This window comes from Cimex lectularius, unplaced genomic scaffold (assembly GCF_000648675.2).
Source record: "Cimex lectularius strain Harlan isolate CLEC.00 unplaced genomic scaffold, Clec_2.1 scaffold229, whole genome shotgun sequence".
NCBI lineage: Eukaryota > Metazoa > Arthropoda > Insecta > Hemiptera > Cimicidae > Cimex > Cimex lectularius.
The window spans coordinates 906,698-924,490 of record NW_019392783.1 but is presented as its reverse complement, the minus strand read 5'-3'; the positions used below and the strand labels follow the sequence as shown (position 1 = coordinate 924,490).

At 32.5% G+C, this 17,793-nt stretch overlaps 2 protein-coding genes across 4 annotated transcripts; one reads left to right on the top strand and one right to left on the bottom strand.

Annotated features, from left to right (window-relative positions):
* The first annotated feature begins 542 nt into the window (after nucleotides 1–542).
* On the top strand, nucleotides 543–8,273 carry LOC106669548 (heat shock 70 kDa protein cognate 3). Its single transcript, XM_014399083.2, has 4 exons — nucleotides 543–812; nucleotides 908–1,032; nucleotides 5,851–7,117; nucleotides 7,235–8,273. The coding sequence occupies exons 2-4, from the start codon at nucleotides 923–925 to the stop codon at nucleotides 7,814–7,816; spliced, it is 1,959 nt and encodes a 652-aa protein (XP_014254569.1). The 5' UTR covers nucleotides 543–812; nucleotides 908–922; the 3' UTR covers nucleotides 7,817–8,273.
* A 2,531-nt stretch (nucleotides 8,274–10,804) lies between these two features.
* Nucleotides 10,805–17,538, bottom strand: LOC106669549. Of its 3 annotated transcripts, none has more exons than XM_024227790.1 (8): nucleotides 17,307–17,538; nucleotides 13,831–14,000; nucleotides 12,879–13,157; nucleotides 12,693–12,820; nucleotides 11,937–12,131; nucleotides 11,462–11,879; nucleotides 11,142–11,407; nucleotides 10,805–11,077 (listed from the first exon to the last, which is right to left on the bottom strand). In XM_024227790.1, the coding sequence occupies exons 1-8, from the start codon at nucleotides 17,473–17,475 to the stop codon at nucleotides 10,864–10,866; spliced, it is 1,839 nt and encodes a 612-aa protein (XP_024083558.1). In that variant the 5' UTR covers nucleotides 17,476–17,538; the 3' UTR covers nucleotides 10,805–10,863. The 3 variants fall into 3 exon arrangements, with proteins under 3 accessions (XP_024083558.1, XP_014254571.1, XP_014254570.1); XM_014399085.2 differs by lacking the exon at nucleotides 17,307–17,538 and adding an exon at nucleotides 15,870–16,270; XM_014399084.2 differs by lacking the exon at nucleotides 17,307–17,538 and adding an exon at nucleotides 14,063–14,346.
* Between the last annotated feature and the right edge of the window lie 255 nt (nucleotides 17,539–17,793).

Here is a 17,793-nt window from a genome sequence, read left to right as displayed (position 1 = left end):
AAATCAAACCAATGAGAGAAAGAGGAAATCTTACTCAACAAATTCAAAAGTAATTAAAATCTTTAGGTAGTATATTTACTAGCCCCAGTTAATATCACATTAAAAAATGAACTGTCAACGTAAAACCAATTTGGATTATATGATGATAGATGATGTCATACTCCTGAAGATGTCTCCAAATAGGGAATAATATATACAAATTGGTATATTTACAAAACCTAATATTATTTCGATACCTGATGAATGATGAGTGAGGAATGAGGATATTTAAAAAGCTCCTCTTGGTTTTGTAAAGTTTTAGTTTTTTCTTTGAGTAAGCAATAGTGTTTTGATTATAAATCGCATTCTTCACCGAACGACGCTACGTTACGCAATCAAGTTTTTCAGATTTAAGTTTGTTGCTTTTGCCCGAATAAATCAAACTTCATTTCATGAAGTCCTTTTTGGTTGAAAGTTGTACTTTTTAGGTTTATTTTTTGTTGGAAATTTAAATATTTTCGATTTGGCGCGCCTTTAAGCCGGCGCCCAATCGCGTTTCGGAACGTATTGTCAGTCAGCCGGACCAATCAACGCCGTCCACGATTCCCGACTTCTCCCCGTCACCCAACCCCATTCTTATTCCACAGCCGCGGCCGTTCGTCCGTTCAGTCGAACCTAGGACTTGATTCGAGTACAAAGCGGACGAAAAAACGCGAATTAAACATAGTGTCTTATTCTTAATTTTGATCTAGTTGAAAACAAAAAAAGAGAGAAGGGTATATTTTTTTATATTTTCGAGTCAGTTGTATCAAAAATCAAACCGGAATAATTCAGTGAGTAAATGGTTTTTTCTCTATAATTCTAAGAAAATGTCTCATTTCCTCAATCAAATAGAAAACGTTTAAATGATTTTTCATTTCTTTTCCAGGAGATTTTCACAATAATGATTTTACATTTTCTCGTTTTGCTTTTCGCTTCGGCCTTAGCAGCCGACGAGAAGAATAAGGACGTCGGAACCGTCGTGGGCATTGACCTCGGCACGACTTACTCTTGGTAAGTAGATTTTTAATTTTTTTTATTTTCTACTCACATACATCCATAACTTTTTAAAAATTTTATTTGTTGTGAAAATCTGACTGGAAAATGTGGGGAAAGCCGGCTTTTCCGCACGCCGCTCCGGTCGATTGTACCGCTGTGTCGGTCTGCGGTTTTGGGGGAATGACGTGGCCCTTTCACGCCTTACAGCTTTAAATGAGAATTCTAACTTTAAGATTATTTTCACATTTAAAGTTTTTAATCGAATTTCCTTTTAACTTGAACCGCGGTGGATAAAGAAAGAAAAAGAATAGAATTGGAAGAATCCCGAACATTCTAGAATCTAGATGGTGGGAGGGGGAGGTCCAAAAACTACATCGTCAAAAAAATTATTTATATTTTGAACAAAACTATTCACAATCGAATTTTAAAAGACTTTATCGTTATTTGTCAATAACAAGTATTTCTAAAACACAAATGATTTTGATGGTTAATTGTCATTTCTTCATTTTGAGAAAACAGTCTTGTTTCAAAAGCCAAAGAAAAGCTATTGATTGATTTTCATTTTGTTTCTGATCTGCCTTTTGTAGCTGTTTTTTCTTTATTTTTTAAAGTTCAGACGAGATTGGCCGTGGTAAGAAGATATCCTCAAAAATTTACTTCACTTTTTTATACATAATCTCGATATTTCTTGAATTTTTTTACAATACACACCTATTCTTCTAAACCACAAATGATTTTGATCATAAAATGTCGTTTCTTGATTTTAAGTAACATCGTTGTTTCAAAAGTCAGAGAAAAAGTATTATTTTCTTTGTTTCTGATCTGTATTTTATAGCTGTTTTCCCCCTCACCTTTCTTATAAATAACCATGATATTTCCTGAGTGTTGGACAATACCTTTGGTTTTCTGGTCCATAAGAACATCACTTCTTCTAAACCACAAATGATTTTGATGATAAAATATCATTTCTTGATTTTAAGTAAACATCGATGTTTCAAAACTCAAAGAAAAAGTATTAATTATTTTTATTTTGTTTCTGATCTGTCTTTTGTAACTGTTTTTATTTTATTTTTTAAAGTCCAAACAAAACTGGCCCATGCTAAGTGGATATCCTCAAAAATTTACTTTACTTTTCTTATAAATAACCATGATATTGCCTGAATTTTGGACATTACCTTTGATTATCTAGTCTTTAAGAACACCAATTCTTCCAAATCAGAAGTGATTTTGTCAGAGAATGTCATTCTCTAGTTAAGTAGTCTTGTTTCAAAAGCTAAAGAAGTATTAATTATTTTCATTTTGTTTTGATTTATAAGTCCAAAATAAAAATAAAACTATTAAGAGTTCATCAGATATACTAGATCTGATCTTGATTAATTTTTGAAAAAACTTAATAATAAATCTTGTTCTCCTTTTTTTATAAATAATTGTGATATTACCTGAATTTTAGACGATACCCTCGTTTTTCTGGTCCATAGGAACACCACATCTTCTAAATCACAAATGATTTTGATGGAAAAATGTCATTTCTTGATTTTAAGTAAACATCGTTGTTTCAAAAGCCAGAGAAAAAGTATTGATTCTGGTCTGTCTCTTGTATATTTTTTAAAATCTTTATTTTTGAAAGGTCAAATGAGCGAAATCGTCATCCTCAATTTGCTTCATAAGTTCAAACTCCAAAATATAGTCAAACAGATCTAGCAGACCAACCGACAAAACTGAATAAATTTTATTCACCTTTCTTATAAATAATCTTCACATTTCCTGAATTTTAGAAGAGACCCCCCCTCGGTTTTTTAGCCCATAAGGGCGCCGATTCTTTTAAATCAGAAGTGTAGATTTGGATCTATGAATGATTGCAGGCTTTTTATATTTCTTTAAATTAATAGTAGAATTAAAATGGAATATAATGAATTCAATATGAATTATGATTTTTCAAAATGATACGCATAGCTTATTCTTAATTTTAAATAAGTAAATAAGAGATCAGAGTTTAAGATAATCAAATAAATTAATACGTAGAATAAACATGTCATGTTTTGAGATGTGCTCCCTTCTTTGAAAACTTAATACAAATCTTGTGCAATTATTAATTTTTTTAAAAATTAAATTAAATTTTTTTAAAGTAGAAGTGTGATAAAGTGAAAAAGAGTAGACAGTATTGCAATAACTAAAATACGGTAAAATAAGAGTTTTGATTAGTCTTAAGTTTTAGTGTTGGAGAGTGTAATGGATCTTTCTTGGAACAAGGAATTTGGTAATTGAAAATGGGTTAACAACTAAGTAATTTTTTACTGGGGGGGGGGAACCAAGATTATACAAAAATCAATAAAAACAAAAAAAAATGAACGTTCTTAGTGTTATTTTTCTCTTTGAGATGTTTTTCTTTCTTCAATTTTGACCACCACGTGAGAGCCAATGAACAATCCAAACCCTGAAACAAACAAATCCAACCAATGAAACAAAAACCTTCCTCACTCCTCCTTTCTCTCAGCCCACTTTTCGCTCGTTCTTGTAAAGGCTGTTCACCTCGTGGTGTCAACCCATGTGGCTTATTTGTTATAAGTGATAAATTTTTATTCCCAAAGTGAATTTAAAGTCCCATTCACCCTTCTAGCAACAAAGCCTAAATAATCCGTACCATGATAATCTGGTATTAAAAGTCAAGCCAAGGTTATTTTACCTGATTAGAAAGGGTGTTATAAAAAGCCATCAAGATAATTCAGGGAAAATCCTCAGTTGGCAGATGTATGTGGTAAATAATTATTGATTGAGATTTGAGTGAGTTGAGTTTAAGTCCATTGTTTGAAGCCCAATTAACCAAACTAGAAAGGTCTTTGTTAACGAGTTGAAAGGAATCTGGAATTAAATTAGGAGGACATTGGGTATCGCCAGCATATTTGGAGTAATTTAAACAAGAAGGGAAAGGTCGTTAATAAAAATTGAAAACAATAAGGCTATTAAAATTGCACCTTGAGGAATGCCAGACTCAACAGGAAAGGCAGATGATGTTATTAGGCAGTTTGACGACTTGTTTACGATCTGACAAGAGTGAATTAATTTGGAGCTATAGGAAGAAAAACAAAACAAATTTTCAAGTTTCCAAATAAGAGTTGACCATCCCAAAAGCATTAGAGAAGTCAGCACTAACAGAGTGCATTCGTGAACATCTATGCCTCCTCGTATATCTTCACAAATTTTAGTAAGGATGATTCACAGCTATGCTGATATTGAAAATCAGATTGAAAAGTTGTAAGCAGTGAATGAGTATCATGAAAGTTATCATATGCCGAAAATCGCCATTGTTTCTGGTCTGTCTGTTTAAAGTTCAGAAGAGTTTATCAAGTGTATATCTCGAGCAATTTGTCTTCTAAGTTCAATATCCCCAAGCAGTTGTCCAACAGACTTAGTAGACAAACTAACAAAAGTTAATAGCCTTTGATTATTTAGAGATGGTGGTCTAAATACATCACACATTAATAGCCGTTGGTTACCTTTATTTTAACAAAAATCTCGACCTTCCTGAATTTTAGATTTTGGTTTTCTAATCAATAAGGTTGCCAATTCTTTTAAGAAAATCACAATTGATTTTAATATTAAAATGTCATTCTGTGATTTCCCCCCCCCCAAAACCCTGACTTCCAAGATGAATTGCTGATTTTCAACACCCTCTTGCTAGTCTGTCTTTATTATTTTATTTTTAAAACTTTTTAAAGACCTTTTTCGCCGAGTTAAGTAAATGTCCCCAGCAATCTATGTTCCAAGCAGTGCAAAAGTTGAATTTGATAAATTGGAGATCAACCACCATAATTATTTTTAAAAAAGATTACGCTTCATTTATTTATGTATGTTTAGAATTTTGTGTTATGCAAATCAACTCCCAAGTAGGCAGATAATTAGGTTGACCAAACAAACTCTTGGTCATATTTGTTTATTTTTAACAATAAATTTGGCCTCCTTTGCATTCTATATTTCCTTGTTATAGTGTTCAATGTTTAAATTCAAATGACAGGACCATTTTATTTGTTGATTTGACCAGGTGTATACACCATTGTTTTTGTTTACTCTCCTAACTAAAGTGTAGTCGGCGGTTTAATTGTCCTTCATTTTTGTATATCTGAATATTTTTTTCCTGCTTTTTGCCATAGTTTATGTTTTGGTTTTTTGTTTTCACTGTAGGTCTTAAGAAGGACTGGTTAATGTTAAATAATAATTAATCCTTAATTGTTTTCCTTGAATAAATAAGGACAGAATTTTTCATGGGGTTTCGATTCTCAGGGTATTTCATCATTTTCATTTGATGTCTGGAAGTGAATTTTTACTTTTCCCCATTGATAAAACTACACTGTGAATTCTCTCTTGATTTGGACAGGAATTTTGAATAATGCAAGAAAAGAGCAAAAGAAAACTTTTAAATACTTCATTTACGTTTTAGTGGTCAATTGACCAAGTTAGTTCTTTCAATTAATTATTATTTCTATGTGTAAGGTCTTGGTTGAGAAAAAACCATCTCTTTTAAAAATTCTACAACTATGAATTCAATAAATTATTTAAACAATTTTTCTCAAAAAATAAAATAATAATTGAAAAGCATGCTGCAGATGTCTTCTGCATTAGCATTGTACATCAATAATGAAATTAAATTTTAAATGAGGAAATTTTCAATCTTGGCTCATTCTTAGGAATTGATTATGCAATAAAAGCAGTAGGTATTGCTAAGTTTATCTTTTCCATGTAAATTTTCTTCTTGCACTTAAGTTACTATTGCATTTTTATTTGCTTAAAATATTTTATTAATCAAATATATTGTTAATTGAATGCTCTTTTATTCAGTGTGGGAGTGTACAAGAATGGAAGAGTTGAAATCATCGCCAACGATCAAGGAAACAGGATTACACCTTCATACGTCGCTTTCACCAGTGAAGGCGAGCGTCTTATCGGAGATGCCGCCAAGAATCAGTTGACGACCAACCCTGAAAACACCGTCTTCGACGCTAAGCGTCTTATCGGACGAGAATGGACGGACAGCACTGTTCAAGACGATATCAAGTTCTTCCCATTCAAAGTCTTGGAGAAAAATAGCAAGCCTCACATTCAAGTCTCCACGTCCCAGGGCAACAAAATGTTCGCACCCGAAGAAATCTCCGCTATGGTATTGGGTAAAATGAAAGAGACGGCAGAGGCATATTTGGGAAAGAAGGTCACCCACGCCGTAGTCACAGTACCCGCATACTTCAACGATGCCCAGAGGCAGGCAACAAAAGATGCTGGAACGATTTCAGGACTCAACGTCATGAGGATCATCAACGAACCGACCGCAGCAGCTATTGCTTACGGACTGGACAAGAAAGAAGGAGAAAAGAACGTACTCGTTTTTGATCTCGGCGGTGGTACTTTTGATGTATCTCTTCTCACCATCGACAACGGAGTTTTCGAAGTCGTTTCTACAAACGGTGATACTCACTTAGGAGGAGAGGACTTTGATCAAAGGGTTATGGACCACTTTATTAAACTGTACAAGAAGAAGAAGGGCAAGGATATCAGGAAAGACAACAGGGCTGTTCAGAAACTCAGGAGGGAAGTCGAAAAAGCAAAGAGGGCTCTGTCTTCTAGCCACCAGGTCAGGATAGAAATTGAAAGCTTCTATGACGGTGAAGACTTCTCTGAGACTCTCACTAGGGCAAAATTCGAAGAGCTCAACATGGACCTCTTCCGTTCCACCATGAAACCCGTTCAGAAGGTCCTCGAAGATGCTGACATGAACAAGAAAGACGTCGATGAAATTGTTTTAGTAGGAGGCAGCACCAGGATTCCAAAAGTTCAGGCCCTCGTCAAAGAGTTTTTCAACGGAAAAGAACCATCCCGAGGTATCAACCCCGATGAAGCTGTCGCTTATGGAGCAGCAGTTCAAGCTGGAGTTTTATCTGGTGAACAAGACACCGATTCAATCGTCCTCCTTGATGTCAACCCTCTGACCCTCGGAATCGAAACAGTCGGTGGTGTCATGACCAAACTCATCCCAAGGAACACAGTCATCCCGACGAAAAAATCTCAGATCTTCTCGACAGCTTCAGACAACCAACACACTGTCACCATTCAGGTAATTATTCCAACAAATCCTACAATTTAAGCGGTAAAACATAAAAAATGCTCAGTTGCCGAAAGAAGAGAGAAACTTCTGGTTTCGTTTTGATTCAATGAATTTTTCATTTTCTAGGTTTATGAGGGAGAAAGGCCAATGACCAAAGATAATCATTTGCTCGGAAAATTCGATTTGACAGGAATACCGCCTGCACCAAGGGGAGTGCCACAGATTGAAGTCACTTTTGAGATCGATGCCAACGGTATCCTTCAGGTGTCCGCCGAGGACAAGGGAACGGGCAACAGAGAGAAAATAGTCATCACAAACGACCAGAACAGGTTGACTCCAGACGACATCGATAGGATGATCAAGGACGCCGAGAAGTTCGCTGATGACGACAAGAAGCTCAAGGAGCGCGTCGAGGCCAGGAACGAACTGGAGTCGTACGCCTATTCTCTCAAGAACCAGCTCGCCGACAAGGACAAGTTCGGATCGAAGGTGACGGATTCTGACAAGGCCAAGATGGAAAAAGCCATCGAAGAGAAAATCAAGTGGCTTGACGAGAACCAAGACGCCGACAGTGAAGCCTTCAAGAAGCAAAAGAAAGAACTCGAAGATGTCGTACAGCCCATCATCTCAAAATTATACCAAGGAGGTGCTCCGCCGCCACCTGGAGCCGGTCCTCAATCGGAGGACGATCTTAAAGATGAGTTATAAGACTGCAAAACCTTTGTGTAAATCTGTGGAACATTTCTTTGACTGGTGATACTTAATTTTTAAGTCAGTATTTATATATTTAAAAACAAAAAACCTATACATCTGAGAAGGAAATTTGTTCCTTTTTTTCAATTTAAAATTTGAGTTTTTTCTTGTTTCATAAAATGTTCATTCCGCAGTTTATAAAGTTAATTTAAAAAACAAAAACAAAAATAAAAGACTTTGTTAACTAAGAAATTTATAATTTATTTGTTACTTTTTTATTTAATAATTTTTTTAGTGAATTGGGAATTGATGAATTACATTCAGCATTGAAAATTTATTGGTACCGTGTATTATAATTAATGTTGTCTGTAATTTATATAATTTCGTTTCATTAGGTTTTTGTTTGTCAGTTGGGCTCAATCCCAAAATTTGAGAACATTCTGAAGGTGTGATAATAAAAGTTTCTTTATTTAAATCTGGCGTTTAAGAGTCTTTTTTCTTTCCTTAAACTTAATCCTTAGTAGCCAGTAGTGACTTAGTGAAGTCAAGTCAATGTATAAAACAATTTAATGATATAACTTTCCAACAAACAAAACCCAATGACATAGCATCCATTGTTTGATGTACCAAACTTTACCGACTACGGTCTACAGCGGTTTAGGGCCACAGGACATTTTGTTTGAAGAGAAGTGGACAACCGTGGTGTACAACAGCTCATTTTATTTCCATTAGTGCACTACGGAACCGTCATTTAACAACTTACTTGATAATCAACTCCAAACAGTCCGTAATATTAGGGTGAGCTCTAAAACAATTATAAGGCTTTACGAGAATAGCCGTTGAGGCATCGAGTAGAAAGGTGATTGTTCCAGTTTTGTTTGTGGCAATCGTGATGTGGAGAACGCTTTCAGCTCTGCTTCTTTTACCGTGCATGAGTCACAGCCTTTTCAAAGACAGTTATGGTATTAGTAGAATGACGGTCCATGTCTGTACAGAACGTATTATATAGACTGCATCTTTACTACATTGAGGAAGTTCTGAAAGCTGTGCTCACATTCCCTCCATTTATTGTACAACTTCGTGTAAATCCATGATACTTGACTGAATGTAGCTCAAGGTGTCACCCATCACTTTGAACAGCATGTTCTCTTGATGTGAATCCACTAGAACATCTTATGGGACATGATAAAGAGATGGGTTCGACACCTCCAAAAAGAGTTGAACAGCATAAAACCACTCTTGTTGATGAAGGGGTGTCTGTTTCTCAACATGTAATTGATGCATAGGAGACTAAAAGTATCACATGACCCATACAATTTTATTGAATACTAGAGAAAGCTTGAAGAATACTCAGACACGTTCTTAAAAAAATTGGATATCTTTTACTGTCTAAATCCAAAATCCTTATTGACCTTTATTACAACACAAAATCTTTATTGGCTATTGCTACAAAGACATGTCAAAATCATCCCCACTCAGTACAGACTATTACTACTACAAAATTCCAATGCTTATTGACTATTACTATAAATTTTTTGGTGGTGTCCATCCTGATTTTTTGGAACTACATAAGATGATAGGTAGGAAATAAATTGTCTTTTCCACAATGGGCATTTATTTCGTCAGACATATTTCGGTCTAATATAGACTATCTTCATTCTTGACAGACTACTTGCCAAGTCCAAAGTCAACCTAATATCAACATCTGAATTCATAATAATGTAAAAAATCTTCAAACCACTTTATACAGAAAAAGTCACTGAGATGGTCTATACTAGACTGAAACATACCTGATAAAATAAATCCCTATTATGGAAAAGACAATTTATTTCCTACCCATCATCTTATTACTACAAAGACACACTAACTAAATAACTCTATTCATTATTACTACAAAAACATTAACTAAATTTTGTCTTTTTATTCACTATCCTCATAAACACTAACTAAATTTTTGACTTTTTATTCACTATCCCCACAAAGACACATAAACAAAATCTAATTCTATATTGACTATTTCCACAAAGACACACTAACTAAATCTTCACCCCTTTATTCACTATCTCTACAAAGACACACTAACATAACCCCAATTCTGTATTGACTATTACTAGTAAGACACTAACTAAATTTTGTCTTTTTATTCACTATCCCCATAAAGACACATTAACAAAATCCTAATTCTGTATTGACTATTACCACAAAGACACACTAACTAAATCTCAACCCTTTATTCACTCTCTCTACAAAGTCACACTAACATAACCCCAATTCTGTATTGACTATTACTACAAAGACACAAACAAAATCCAAACTCCTTATTGACTATTACTACAAAGGCACACCAGAAAATTTCCACTAAGTACAGTCTATTACTACTACAAAAACACCAATAAAATCCCAACGCATTATTGTTTATTACTACAAAGTCATACTTACAAAGTCTCAATGCTTTATTAACTATTACTATACAGACAGACTAAACAAAATCAAAACTCTTTATTCACTATTACTACAAAGCCACAAACTAAATCTCGACTCCTTGTTCACTAGCCCTGCAAAGATACTGAGACCAACAAATTGATAGTTGTACACAATTTACAATAGATCTTTAGACAAATATTTTTAGCATTTTATGTCCAATCTTCACATAAAAACCGTGCCCTTCTGGGCTAAACCATATTTTCACACATTATCTTTGAGTATTCAAAAGTAATTTCATTCTGAAAAGAAAATGTCATAAAGTATAAAAAAATGACTAAGTTCTTTTCTATTATTAGAACAATTTTTCCTTCTTTAATTATACTAATTAGCTGTACATTTTCAGTTAAAAATGGGATAACTATGTCCTAAAGGAAGAGCTATAAAAAGAGAGATCAATTATTGAATTTTTGTTTATTTGAGGGTTTAACAAATATTTTATTCAATTTAAATTCAACTTATGTAAGTTAAATTATAATTATTGTATTATTTCCTAAATTATTTAATTTAATATGCACTACAGATACAGATAACAAAAAAATTTATATTTGCTTTTTCACTTTGATTTGAATTGATGTTACCTATTTCTTTTTTTTTAATTTATTCAAATACAGGAGTTCAAGTCCTAGGAGTGTAATTGAGCAGCATATTCCAAAAAAATAAACAGCATATGCGAAATAAGCAGATTTGAAATCTGCAACAATGTATTCATCGTACCTAAAACACTGCGCTTTTTTTCTGAACCAGAATCTGCTTTCTCTTGCAATGATTCCACTTTCTTTCAACAAGAGTATTCTGAAAATTACCAGTAAGATTAGAAGAATAGATTTCTATCGGAATGGAACATAAACACGATTACCCTCTTGCGAAGAGTTCTTTGTAAGGAAGGTTCTTCCTGATGAATGACGAGACGACAAAAGGTTTAAACACATCGACTTCGGCCAAATTGCATTTTTCCTGTTCCTTGAATTCTGTCTCGACTAAGCTAAGGATATTCGAATCATGAGTGAAAAATGCGAAGGATTTTTCTCTCATCATCTTTACACCGTCAAACAGGCTGTAAAACATTTCTGGTCTGCTGAAGTTTGCAGATTGTGATTTTTCACCAAGATTGTTGTAATTTGTCTAAAAAAATGGATAATTTAATTTTTTTTATTTTGTGTTCACATCAGTACTTACAATAAGTTGAAATCTGTTCAATGGAACATCTTCTGCACCGAGTTGTATATCGTTGTTTAACAGTTTTTCAATTGAATTTATATATTTTGTCGGTGGTGACAGCATTAGAATTAAAAATGAGGCATTGTAAAATCCATAGGTCAATGTACTTAAGATAAGTAAGCTGAAGTATATGATCTTCTTGGACATACGTTCACACGTATCCGTCAAGCCTTGTTGAGTGAGCGAACTGATGACCAAAATAATTTGAAACACAGTCGAAGACTCCGTGTCGTTAACATGGTACAAAGTTAAACGCATCAGGCAGACAAACAAGACTGATATCGCAATAAGAGCTGACCAAACGATGCTTGAAAATGGGCTAAGGATATCCATAAATTTTGTAAAACGCCTTGGATGTTTAAATATGAAACATTGCCTGAAATGGGAAAAAAATTAAAACAGGCAACTTTATAAGCATTTTAAGATAAAATACCTGAAAGTTGTTATTGATGGTAGTATGCTCATTTTATCAAGGCCAGCTGATAACGGTTCTGCTGGGTACAGACCAATATCGGCCAAGCCTTTCTCCAACATGTAAAACTGACCGCCTGAGTAGTAGCTCAAGCTTCCGTTAATAAATTTGTATATTTTACCTGTTTCTGTACGATTTGCCAAATAAAGCTTGAGCCTGTGAATAAAAAATTATAAATATATGATTTTTTAAAATTATTATAATCAAGCTTGTCATAATTGTGTAATAACATAAAATTCATCCCCAGTCTGTGTTTTTGGTCAGTGTATTTTCTACAGTTGTTGAAAATATTGTGAGATTTCTTTGTGTCAAGACCCACACTGAATATGTCGAAATGCTGGAAAGCCTCTGGCAGACAAACCCAACAAGGAAATACAGACCAAATAACCAGTAATGTCTAAATTACATGTTGAACATTTTTCAAAACTTTGTCCCTGAAAAAACATTGTCACAAACAAAGCCCATAAATATTCCCAAGTGACTATTACAACAAACCCAGAATTGACTTACAAAAACCAACAAAGGTCTATACCAATGAGCAATCAAGGTTCATTACTTTGCAGACCTGACTGGGTTTAATTAACACAAAAGTTTTAATATTTAATACAGTATTTCAGATGCCTAACTATTCCTGAATTGGCTGTATTTGATTATTACTACAAAGAGTAGAGTATTGACAAATTTATAGCAAATTAAAAACAAAAAATTCGTACATACTTCCCATTATATTTTTTTATTAGGATGTCATGCAGCGTAAATGAAAACTTGGCCAGATTATCTCTTGGATCGTTGGTTTTAGTCCTGAGATAATTGAGAATGCCTGATACGCCAGGGTCTGCGTACACCTGGAACCAAAAACGTCTTAAAAACTGTCTTGATAGCAACTTCAACTAGTTACTTTACCGAAATAAAACCTTTAACAGCTAAACCATTTAAATCTTCTTTTGTTACAGTTTTAATGGTTTTCAATTCAATACTATTCCAAATGGCAGTATTAGACATGCTTAGCAACTTCGACTTGCCTTCTTTGTGAAGCTGATAAATTTTTCCATCACTCGTCAACAATGAGAACTGACTATCCCAATTTAAAGGTAGAGCATTTAAAAATGTAAACGACTCATTGCAGTTTCCAATTTTTATCAACCAATGATAATTTGAACCAGTATAATTTTTAATTTCATCCTAAAAAAAAATTAACAAAATAAATAAATAAAAATATTGATGGCTTGTTCTTAAATTTATTGAGGTTAAATGTTTACAAATTAATGGCAGGGAGATGTTACCGCAATTAATTACCCTCTGTATGTTCAGTATCCTTTGTATTTAGTAAAAATTAGTCAATTGAAAGTTAGTTAGGTCTTTGTTGGTACAATTGTCTTTGTAATATATAGTTAATTGAGGGTTAGTTAGGTCTTTTTTGGTACAGTTGTCTTTGTAGTAGCAGTAGTAGGGTTTGTTGGTGCAGTTGTCTTTGAAGTAGAAGTAGTAGTAAAAATAGTAATAGTAGTAGTAGTAGTAGTAGTAGTAGTAGTAGTAGTAGCAACACTCAACTGATAGTTATGGCTTTGTTGGTATAATTGTCTTTATAGTAATAATCAATTCAAGGACAGTTAGGTCTTTGAGTAGTAGTCAATTGAGGGTTTGTTAGGACTTTGTTGGTACTTTGACTTGTAGTGAATAGTCAATTCAAAAGTGTGCATTTTTTGTGTAGCTTTCAATTGAAAATTTTTTATTTTTCACAAGCAATACAGAAGTCTTTGTTCATTATAGTGCAGTTGGTTTTTTTTTTTTAAATAATNCATTTCAGTCCAGCCTTTAAATAAAATTAAAATTAAAATTATTAAATAATAGTTACTGTAATAATATTGTATGTTTTATTAGTTAAACAATCCATGTCCAAATAAACTCCAATTTTACTATAATCTCCTCCTGCCATTGCTGTATGAATCCAATTGTTCTTGTTTACATTTTCACATTTTACTTTGATTCCACTCCCTTTGAAATGTCTATGAATCGAGTTTATTTCTGAAAAATAATTATTTTTAATCCAAATAGTTTAAAGGTGAAAAAATTAAAATATTATTTACCTTGTTTTGAATGACAATGGTTTATTTTCAAAGAGTAAATACTTTTTAATAGAAAATAATCACTAAGGAGGTAAGGCAGAGTTAAATTTGTTCCAAATTGAACCGATTCCTTAATAAACAATATTAAAAGAATGGGATACGTTTTAAACATTTTGTTTTGGCTGTTTCGTTCAAGAGGTCTTTACAAATGACAGTCAGGATTGGCAAATGTGACATTTTCTACTTGATAAAATAGAATAAGAAAATAAAGAGAATCTCCTTAGAACCGCCTTCTTTGATTTATAATCAATCAATACAGATTTTTTTTCTTATAAATTACACTAGCAAAAAATAGGTCTTTTTTTAAGTAATGCTTTTGTAAAAACTAGCTTCTCAAAACATACTAATTTGGCCTAGATAATTTTTTTTTTGTTAGGAAATTGAGTTTGTAATTTTTATATGCACAATGTTATGCAATGGATAAATCTATTGTAGCAATTAGCATTAAGAGGACATGTTGCAGAACTAATTGCTGTCACTTTCGTAGGAAAAATGATATTCTCAAAATTATTATCTACGATATGCTTCACAATGGCATACAGTATTTCGCCGATTTTCAAAATGGTCATAAAATTTTTTACATATAAAAATATAGGAATGGATAATGATTTTTATCCAATTTTTCAGGATAAAGGGTAAAAATAAAATCACAATATACTTTGACTTTGAGAAATTATTGCATTGCATCAAAAATTATCAAAAATAAATAAATAAATAAAATCAAAAATATTATAACATGTGGTGTTTAGTGACCGTTAGTTAATGATTATTTAGAGATCGTGAGATGCGGTCTGGTGTGACATAGATTTAGAAAAACATTTTCTTTATCGTGCCAACGTTTCGAGCTTTATTGAGATCATCTTCAGAGCCTCGGATTTATAAACATTGTTTTAAATTGTACAAATACATGTATGATGTGAAAAAATGAATTTCTAGCATTGTATAAATTTTTTTATATATAAGTTTTCAACAAATTTAAGCAATGTTTATAAATCATCAATATTATAGCACCACATATGCTAATTTTTCTTAAACATGGAGATTTCTTGTTTCCCTTGGCTTCTGGTCAGGCTAGATTAACTAAATTATTGGCTAAATCAAATATTTTAAATATATTGCAAACATTAAAATAACATATAAACCAATAAATAATTCCGCATGTCATTTTCTAGCTTAACAAAATGTGTTAAACCAATGTTGGATGTGTTAAAAAATGTTTGCAATGCAGAAATCCTGATTCATGTGTATGTGTAAAGAGGGAATAGAGAAATAAAAATCTTTTTCTAGTTCTTTTCTTATTGTAGTATTTATAGCATTTTGCAATAACATCATGCTATATTTCTTAAACTATGAGATTTTTGGTCCTCCTTGACTACATGTCAAGCTAGAATTTATTAAATTATCAGCTAAATTAAATATTTTACAGACATTAAAATAAAATATAAACCTATAAATAATTTACAACATAGGTCAGATTCTAGCTTAACAAACCAATGTATTCTTATAATGTATGTGTTAAACTAACATCAGATGTGTTAAAAAATGTTTGCAATGCAGAAATCCTGTTTCTTGTGTATGTGTAAAGGGGGAGAGAGAAATAAAACTCTTTCTTCTGCTTTTATCTAAATAAATCAAGTATTAATAGCATTTTGCAATGTTATTTTTCTTATACTATGAGATTTCTGGTCCTCCTTGGCTACATGTCAAGCTATGGGCTAAATTAAATATTTTACATTTTTATTAAAATATAAACCAATAAATAATTTACCATATGTCATTTCCTAGCTTAACAAACCAATGTATAAAAATTATTTGTCAGACGATTGACCATGATCATAAACTTCGTTTGCCTTTTCTTTTTGTCTGTAGTAACTAAATAAATCAAGTATTTATAGTATTTTGCAATAACATATAAGGCTAATTTTTCTTATACATTCAAATTTCTGGTTTCCCTTGGCTTCAGGTCAGGCTAGATTTACTAAATTATTGACTAAATCAAATATTTTAAATATTTTGCAAACATTAAAATAACATACAAACCAATAAATAATTTCGCACATAAGACATATTCTAGCTTAGCAAACCAATGTATAAGAATGTGTTAAACCAATGTCGGATGTGTTAAAAAATGTTTGCAATGCAGAAATCCTGATTCATGTGGGTGAGTAAAGGGGGGGAAAGAGAAATAAAAATCTTTCTTCTGCTTTTATCTAAATAAATGAAGAATTTATATCATTTTGCCACAACATATGATAATTTTTCTTAAACTAGAAGATTTTGGGTTTCCCTTGGCTTAAGATTAGGCTAAATTTACTAAATTATTTGTTAAATGAATTTTTTTAAAGATTTTACATATATTAAAATAAAATATAAACTGTTAAATAATTTGGCTTTTAGATATCCTGACCTCCTTGGCTACATGTAAAGCTAGATTTATTAAATTATGGGCTAAATCAAATATTTTACATTTTTATTAAAATATAAACCAATAAATAATTTACCATATAGGTCATTTCCTAGCTTAACAAACCATTGTATAAAAATATAATATTTGTCAGACGTTTGATCAGGATCATAAACTTCGTTAATAATAAATCAAGTATTTATAGTATTTTGCAATAACATATCAAGTTAATTTTTCTTAAACTGTGAGATTTCTGGTTCTCCTTGGCTACATGTCAAGCTAGATTTACTAAATTATTGGCTAAATCAAATATTTTAAATATATTGCAAATATTAAAGGAAGTAATATATAAACCATTAAATAATTTAGTGATTAAGTCATTTTCAAGCTTAACAAACCGATGTATAAAAATGTGTTAAACCAATGTCGGATGTGTTAAAAATTGTTTGCAATGCAGAAATCCTGATTCATGTGTATGTGTAAAGGGGGGGAGAGAGAAATAAAAGTCTTTCTTCTTGTTCTTTTCTTTCCTTTTTCTTTTTACTTCTTTTAATAAAAGCCTCCATCCACGAAATAATGCAGGTTCCACAGATCCGGTTTCGCTTTCGATACTTCAACTTTTTCCAGCTTGCAAATCTTGGCATTTTTTCAAGGCAATCCGTCGCCTTAAGAAAAGATTTTTCTCAATTTCACAGTAGCATCATGCGACATGATGAAGGGTGGCAGGGGGAAAAAAAAAGAAACAAACAAAGCCTTGATGTTAAAAGTCAAGCAGTGCTTTAGTAATTTTAAATTACATACTATTTGTACTAAAGTCATGAAGTCTTTGATGAATTCCTCGACTTATTCGAAGGACGTTTTTCAAAAGGATAGTATTTCGTGTAATACGGTTAGTGGGAGTGGCTAAGTCGAACTCCAAGCTCCTGTGGTCCTCGTCCCGTCTACCTGAAAATCGTGAATCAGTGCCCATCTTGTCATCCTTTCCACTCTCCTTATGTAAATAAACTTAAATTTTAATTCCTACCAAACTAAAAACTCGACATCAAAAAAATAAATAAATATCCTTTTTTATTAAAAAAACAAAACAATAAAGTTAAAATTCTGATTTTTTTTAAACGGCGTTTTTTTGGTTTTTTTTGGGTCCAAGGACCTCCGAGCTGTGTGAAACGCAAGGATCCGAGGATTTACAAGTGTAATGATTGTAATGAAATATTCCGAGTTATCCGTCGGTGTGGGAACGGAGTTCCGGCACAAGGGTCCCTGGAATACTATCCGGTGTGAAAACATC